At 37.9% G+C, this 8,513-nt stretch overlaps 1 protein-coding gene across 1 annotated transcript in view; it reads left to right on the top strand.

Moving 5' to 3' along the window:
- The first annotated feature begins 2,676 nt into the window (after window positions 1-2,676).
- Window positions 2,677-8,513, top strand: part of LOC107087067 (receptor-type tyrosine-protein phosphatase zeta-like) — an 81,031-nt gene continuing 75,194 nt past the window's right edge. Inside the window, exon 1 of the mRNA XM_015378421.1 lies at window positions 2,677-2,887. Within this exon, the coding sequence (XP_015233907.1) occupies window positions 2,839-2,887 (49 nt within the window). The 5' untranslated portion in view covers window positions 2,677-2,838. The remainder of the gene's footprint in view (window positions 2,888-8,513) is intronic.

The following is an 8,513-nucleotide window of genomic DNA, read 5'->3' as shown; positions in this document are numbered from 1 at the left end:
TAAAATGTTAGTTTTAGGTCAAATTTCTGTTGTTGGGTTCAGTTTTATGAATTATATTTTTTTCAAAATGAGTTTCACAGATCACATCCTCTTTAGCCGCTTTAGCCTATTCTTGTGCTAAATGAAAATTAGCCTCATATTCTTTCATTTTCAACTTTGACTTCCCCCTCTGGCAGTCAGGAAAAATCCATGCTGCATAGTTCAAGGCGTGGGATAAAAATAGCGGCTTATATTCCAGAAAATACGGTAATAATGTGCTAAATAAAGGCTTCACTGCACATACAGTATACATTGACAGCATCTAGTATTTTCCATTTCTTTCTATATATTCTGATCTCGAATTAGGGTGAAATATGAGGTTATATTGTGCAGGATTTTCATTTTCCAAATATCACAAACCTACAAAGTGAATTTGTAGGTTTGTGAACTTGATTCATTTTTTTTGGAAAAAGTGTTCTTTTTACTATGAACTGGCACAACATTGGTCTTTGGGATGAACTCGTTATTGTCTGAGGGTGTTATTGTGTTTGAAATTCACTGGTTTGTTGTGTTTAGAGAAAATCCTTCTGAGTTTCTCAGAAATGTCATGAAATTACAGCGTTATTGCCTCTCTCTGTTTTCTCCACTGTGTTCAATGCACTGCATCAAGAGTAACACTGCATTGAGCACAGAGGAGAAAACAAAGAAGCTAAGCCATCACTGAGGGGGAAGCCTGTGGTTTCAGTTCCCAAGCATCTACAATTCAATCCTGGAACTCAGTCAGAAAATTACATAAGAACACTCAGCATGATTCAAATGGCCAAACACATAATCCATACACAACAAAAGACTCCAACGACCCACAAATATCGATGGGTGGGTCTTTGATTTGTATCTGAGTTAAGCCTGTTTTGTAATAAGTGAATTTTCATCACCTCATGTGACAGACTGCAGGATTTTAGCTATTTTGGTTTGGAATAAATGTAGTTTTACCTCAATTTTTTTAAAATTAATAATTATATTTGAATCAATTTTGATTTATCCACATTTTTTTTTATTGCATGACTTTGTCTTCCATTAGTGGTTTCTCACTGGTTTTTAATTCCAAATCTGTTTCCATTTCTATAGCAAAGACCTCAGGTTAAATCTCAAACAATGAACATTTGAAGCACATATCAGAAAACATTCACTTAAACTTAAACGCCATTCATGAAATAAAAATGAATCCATGCTAATTTATGTTATGAATATATTATTTCAAAAAACATTTGAATTGCTTTTACACACATATGGGAATGATGCTATCACTTTCTGTATTTCTAACCCAGGATAAACGAGCAAGGATGGAGGTCTTCAACAGGCCCCTAGGGGGTCCACAGAGGTACTGCATGGGGGTCTTGATTAAACTTTTTTTTTTTATTTCCCCCCTGCAATTCTTTCCACTACTTAAAATGTCTTTAAATCCACATTAACATGAATCACACTGTAGTAAACAGATAAATGGAGGCAGAAGATGTCTTTCAGTCATCAATGCACACATTCAGCGACACACAGGAGCTCTTTCAAGCTGGGCACCATTTCATTCACAACACCTGTCCCATCAATGAGGAATCAGAATCAGAAATACTTTAATAATCCCAGGGAGAAATTACTTTCGTTACATTACTCCATCTGATTTGATCTGACTATAGGACCAGTTTCATATATAACACAATTTCATACAACTATAAAAATTGGGGGGTCCTCTCCAGGGTCCACCCCTACCATTTTTTCTCCCTCTAATACAGATGGTGGCAGCAATTTATGTAGATATTAGTACTTGTAAGGATCAATTTTATGCAGAATTATCATTGATAAAAGGAGGTAATTAATGACAATGGAAAATATGTTTGCACCAGAACTCAAACCTCAAAGAATTGTATCCACTATACTTTTTATCTAGAAATCACAGATGCTGCAATATGTATGCGTCTATTTGTCAACAAAGGTTGAAGGAAAGTATAGTTTGTCGTTATTTAGAAAATAGCGATCTTTTTCCCCATTAATTTTCCTGTTGTTGATTGACCCTGAGGTTCTGGGGCCTATCAACTTTCGGCCCCTCCTCAATGTACATTGGTTATTGCCTGGTCCCCCCTATAAAAATTTTCTGGCTACGCCTCTGTTGCCACCGTATGTATTAGAGGAAAATAAATGTTAGTGGTTATGGTGTTATCCTGGCCCCCCATCTAGCTCCGCCCGTGGACAGGGCCCCTAAGAATTTTGGGGCCCCTAAGCAACTGCTGTCTCTCAATCCAATCCACTTTATTTATATAGCACATTTAACAATAGAATAAGTTTCCAATGTGCTGTACATAACAAATAATAAACAACAATACATAAACAGAATACACAATTGCTGATAGTTAGGCCATTGGTGGCCTGAGAGGCGCGTCCATTAGGCTTAATGGGAAAAATATGGATAAGATATATCAGCTTCCTTTAAGAACAGCAGGCAGCCAAAGAGTCCTTAGATAAATGCTTCTAAACATCAGACACACATTTAGGGGCGATCCAGTGATTTCCGTTCAAGGCAGTGGGAGGCGCGCGCGGCGTCCGTATCCCTTAATTTGATGTGAGCGCGCGAGCGCGCAATCATCCGGCCAACCAACCGCGCGGCGCGCGAGCCCGCTCTACTTAAACCAACCCAGCAGAACCAAACCGAGCCGAGCTGAGCTGAGCTGAACCAGTCCCACTGTCAGACAGGAGGCGCTCAGGAATGACCTCTTAGCGCATCTTTTAATAAAGAAAAAAAAAAACGTTTTTTTTTTTTTTTCTTCTGTCTGAAAGGTTGATCTCATCCAAATCGTGGACTCTACAGTTATGAGGACCGATGTTTGCATCTGGCAGCTGCTTCTAATCAGCCACACAGGTGAGAAATGAAATGTTTGGTGAAGAAAATGAAAAGAAATGTCTCCTCGCTGTTTGATCGTTTAAGATGCGCGGCTGTTGGATTCCCATGAGCATCAGATCACTTTTCGGATTATGCAATCGGTGCAAGACAGACGCTTTTTGCACGTTAAATTATAAATGTGCGGTGTTTTTTTCTTCTTCTATTTTTCGTATTTATTAGTTTTTTTTATTAGATTAAATCCTCTGGGATCTGAACATCCACCAACTGTTTCTATAAAGAAAAGGATGTTGTGCAGAGTGCGCCCCAAGACAAAGCTTTAAATGTTTATTTGTTTATTTTGTAGAATAAATGACAGTAAATTTGTATCTTTCTAGGAAAATAAGCAATCCTTGTGAATGCCCGTTGTCTGCATGCATTGCTACTTAAAGAGTCTGAGAACATGACTGGCTGCAGAGTTCAGTAACAGGTGGGGGCGGGGGAGGGGGGTGATAGTGAAAGAGCAACTTTATAAAATCTGTTTATAATTACAAACTAAAGGGAGATTGAATTTTATTCCGAGTTTCAAAAAATTGGTAATCTGGATTACCACATTGCAGAAGGATGGAGAGGATGTTTTTAGTCTGGCCTCAAATATTCATTTTCATTTATCTATCTTTTAATGGGATGATGTTTTGCAATGTTCAACCCTTAAGCATTTTTTTTTTGCATTTGTACTTTTTTTCAGTCAGCTCAGTTACAGGGCGTTATATTTAGTTTTGTTGCAGCATTATTCCAAATGGAAATATTGATTTAATCTATGTTTCCCCAAACATTTTATAAACAATTTGCTATAATAAAAGTGAGGATTACGTTTTTCTAAGGTTGTGGCAAAACTAGGAATTCACAAACTCTTCTCTCCCTCTGGTTTGTTGGGAAATGTCTGTGGAGCCATTTTTAGATCTTTCCAGATCATAATCTGTAATCTGGTTTAGCAACTCCAAGACGTCCCAGAGTGGTTCTGATCCATTCCTCCAGTCTGAGCACTCCAGGATGTCTCTGTTTATTGCAATCCTTTTTCACTATCCTGACTGTTTTGCCAGCTCCTGCTGCTGAAACGAATCCCTTTAGCATGATGCTGCCACCACCATGCATCACTGCAAGGATGGCACTGGCTATCTTGGTCAACCAGACTCCCTAGTGTAAAATAGACCAGACCAATCACAACCCATAATCCAATGATACTTTTTTTTTTTTTTTTTAACCATGACTGATAAGTTTGCAGCTGCAACGGAGCAGTGTTTTAAGGCCCGTTATATGTCATGAAAGAGGTGTTTATATTGTTAAAACTGGTTGGTTCAGATCTGCAAAACGGGTATTTGCAGCAGAAAGTGTGATTTCTGTCTCAACAGACAGGAAAATGTTTGTTTGATCCCTTTATAAACCTCAATAAGAACTTGCTTTTAGGTGCTGGTGAATATTCATTATCCAGGTTATAGTCATTCCAAAAAAGTAGAAAAAAAAAAAAACAATCCACTGAATCCACTTCCCATTCAGGAAGCTTTTTCAATTCAAAATGTAGGTGGCCTTAAAACTTGTTGGTTTTTTTATGCCAAAAAGAGCCCAACAGATTTTACTTTCACAAATGGAGCAGTATGGCTATCGCCATAGTGTTCCACTTGATTTATGCATATAAATAGTTTTATTATAATTCATGCAGGGAGTATTACAGATTATAGTGACACTTCAATGTAAATAGATCAGGAAAGGAAAAAAAGGAGAAAAGGTGAAAGAGAGTGCACTTGTGCATGTAAAGTCTATCGAAAGAAAAAGTGCTCAATAGTGGTTGTGAGGAGCCGAAGAGGCACCCCCCCAGAGCACCGGGGGACATAAAGCCCCAGACGCCCAAAGGGACCCCAGAAACAAAGGCGCCAAGGAGGGGCCAACCCAGAACCCCCAGGGGTGCCCCACTCCCTGGCGGTAGCCCAGGTTTTGGCTTAGAAAACATGCAAATTGAACCAGAAGAACAGGTCCACACCTTAGGAATTGGGAGTTTATGTTAATCTCGGAACTCAACGCTAATTCTGACATTTTGAATTTAAAAACTTCCTGGATAGGAAGAGAAACGTCTTCAAACTTGGAAACAAATTGCAGTGGATTGTGTTTTTTTTTTTTTTTTTTTTTACTTTCTTGAAATTGCTTATGCTGGCTGTTGCAGGTTCGAATCCTAGCCCTGCTGGCCTTTCCCAGATGTCTCTCCCCTGTCTTCTCACCCACTTTCCACTCTAATTTCTTTATTAGGAAGCCCTGATGGTCTTTATTTTGTTATTTTTGAAAGTAGTGTATTTTATCTGACCATTCTACCATACAGGCCTTATTGGGGGATTGTCTTTCTGTGAGGGCCCCCCCTCTCTCTCTCAGGTGAACGCTTTAAAGACATGCAGCTATAGGAGGAGTTCTGGTGGTTCCAAACTTCTATCATTTATAATAGTTGAAGGAAACTCACTTAAAAACTTCATGGAAATATTTCTGCATCATTTGCCAAATCTGTCTAAAGTCAATTGTTTTGACTTCATGCTTGATGTTTGAAATGTGAAATTCCCTTTCAGCTCTGGGAGTTTTAAAATAGACATGGGTGCCTTTACTAATCATATCCAATCAACCAAATAGATAGATACTCAATCACTGCAATCATCTATAAGTGTATGTATGTAGCTTATAATATTCATTGTTATTCATTATTTTATCATTTATACATCTTTGTAATATATTTCTATCATTCAATGTATGCATATATTGATATTTGTGTATATATACATACATACATGCATGCATGCATACATACATATAGATAGATCATGGATATTAAGGCAAAGCAAATTCAATTATAAAGCACATTTTACCTCCAAGACAATTCAAAGTGCTATGCATGACGAATAATAAAAAAATATTTAGATATTTTCAAGTCTGTATATTCTATATTTTGGAATATTCTCATTGTTTAACTCTTAAGAATACTGAAATACACTGAACCATGTATCTTCATACATGTAGCCATTATAGCTCTATTTGGAAGGCGAGCGACACAAAAGGTGTGAAAAGTTTAATTTTCAGTGAGTTATGGTTGATTAAATGAGTGGATACCTCATTAAACTTTATAGATGTTTATGATCTGTAACAAAAGCTGCATCATGGATAGGCTAGGGCACTTTATCTCAAAGTTTAACTGTATTTGTTTTCTTTTCTTAACCATTTTGGTTTTTCCCACACTGGAAAACCAATGTTAGTCCAAGGCAGTGTTTTATTATGGCCGTTTAGTGACGGATATGATCAAAAGGCTAAAGCTAAGTTTTCTCTAATCTATTTAGCCTTCTTGTCTGCTGAGGCCCTACTTGTGTCCAATTTAAGCCGGCCTTAAAATGTCAACCATTACAGTGGCAGCTCCTGTAAAACAGCAACTCTTCTCTTTCATGGTTAAAGGTCTACCTCACATTCGGTGCCTGTAATAAATCTATTTTTAAAACTGCTGTTTTTGTGAAAAGATTTTAGTTTGCTCGTTCCACTTGGCCGCTTTGATTTTAAGTGTTTCACAGATGATCGCCCCTATAAAGCTGTTTTTCATGATCTCTTCGATTGACTTTGCATAAAATACAAGTGGCTCTTCTGTTAATTATTCTAATAAAGAAAAATTATTTGAAATAATCTTGGGAATGCTTTCATCTCCCAACATCCTCAGGAAAAGCTTTGATGGTTTGATTAAAACTGGGATAAATCAAGGAAGACGCTACCTTATTTCTCATTCCCTCCTAACAGGGTGATTTGATTTATTTTGGCTTTTTTTTTTCCTTCTCAAAGGATCCACAGAAGATGACGCGCGTGACATTCTGCCCCGGAAGCCCAGATGAGGGTTTTTTAATGTCCTCAATTTGCTTTGATGTGATTTCTCTGTGATAATGTCTTACCCATTAGAGTGAAAACCACATGAACTGTAACGTGGGACAGAAATACAGACTTGTGCTGAAGTTACAGGAAGCAGAGCGTTACATTTTTCCCACATATTTCTCTGGTTTTTATCCTCTTTTTGACACTTTTTTTTTCTATAATAATGTAAAACTCCTTGTAATCCTAAAAAGACAGCATGGAACTATTAACCATTAAAGGCTCCACCTCTTTTCAGACCTGCTCTGCGCAGTACAAGTTACACCATAAAAAAAGAAAATAAATAAAACGTCCTTTCATCCTTTTAAGGTTGGTTCATTCATCATGCATGCACCTTAAAGCTCTATCTCTCAGGTTCTTTTTCCTGAAAAGAGATCACTCTGGACAAACTCTTAAATAACACTTCATAACTTATGTGTTAAATAACCAGGAGACATGACAACAGATTCTGATAGAAATTGTAGTCTTACTCAGATCAGAGAAGTTGCTTTGAATGTACAGAAGGCAGCTGCTCACCTCTCAGGAAGTTGCCCCAATTAAAAGTTTAAAAAGCATTTTATACATCTCCAGTCTGCAACATTATCTTATTTTACATCATACACATTAGCAGATTAGGAGACATCCATGGCTCCAGCCTTATCGAAATATAACACTTCGTTCTTAGCTGAAGGACACCGCTCTCATTCCACTTCCAAATCTTTGCCACATACAGAATTATAGAAGATTATAACTGTATATCCAACCTGAGGAACTGTCTTAATAAATTCAGACATGCAACAGGCAGCCAATACCAAGATGTAATAAACTCACACATCTTCTATGATAATTATCCTAACAATAATCTTACTAGTGTTGCGCTGATGCCATTTTTTGGCCCCGATACCCAATACCTGGCTGTGTAGTATTGGCTGATATGATACCATCTGTTTAAAATTGATGTGTGTGAGGAATTGCATACTACTTGGATGTAAAATAATTCCCATCATGGCTTTGTTAAGCTGCTGCCTACCTTTGTGAAGCAGGAAATAGACTAATACAAAGTGAATCCAGTAGAACTTTTTATTGCCTACCTGGAATGGGTGACAATAGTTGAATAAACTTTTAGTTCTCAAAATGGTATCGGTGCCCTATTTGTTGGTACTCACTGATACCGATGCCACCATTTTAGTGCTGGCTCGTAGCGATTGCCCGTGGGTAAAAAAAAAATCACTTGAAAATAAATTGACGGTAAATAAATAAAAGAGACATTTGAAATCCCCCTTGTGTTTGTCAGCCAGTGATAGTAAAGGAGCGCTCCTTTACTAACTGAATTAGCCAAACAGAAGAAGAAAGGAATGGGTTTTAGGAAAGCCTCCCTGTCCTCTCGTTTCTTGCTCAATGCACCAGATGGATTGTGGTACATTGCTACATGTAAGTTCATTGAAAGTCAACCTGCGCTGTTTACGGCTCCATTCAACCGAGAGACGTGTCAAGAAATAAATAAATGAAACTTTGTGTTCTACGCAAACATGAATTAGACCCTGCTCATCAAGTTGCTGTTCGAGCGGCCGTGCACAATACACGTTTGCCGGGGGCTACGGCAGCAGCTGATTTTCTAGGAACCGGTTATTTACCAATAACTGACCGTGTACGCGAGTTAAAAATAAGGGTTTGTGCTTTCTTTGCCGAACATGACCTCTCTTTCACACTAGATATACTGTAGATGCACTTTTGCCATCTTCTGGCCGTT

Source organism: Cyprinodon variegatus, unplaced genomic scaffold (assembly GCF_000732505.1).
Source record: "Cyprinodon variegatus isolate N-32 unplaced genomic scaffold, C_variegatus-1.0 Scaffold172, whole genome shotgun sequence".
NCBI classification, from domain to species: domain Eukaryota; kingdom Metazoa; phylum Chordata; class Actinopteri; order Cyprinodontiformes; family Cyprinodontidae; genus Cyprinodon; species Cyprinodon variegatus.
The sequence above is the reverse complement of the archived record's forward strand: the minus strand, read 5'-3'. Positions and strand labels throughout refer to the sequence as shown.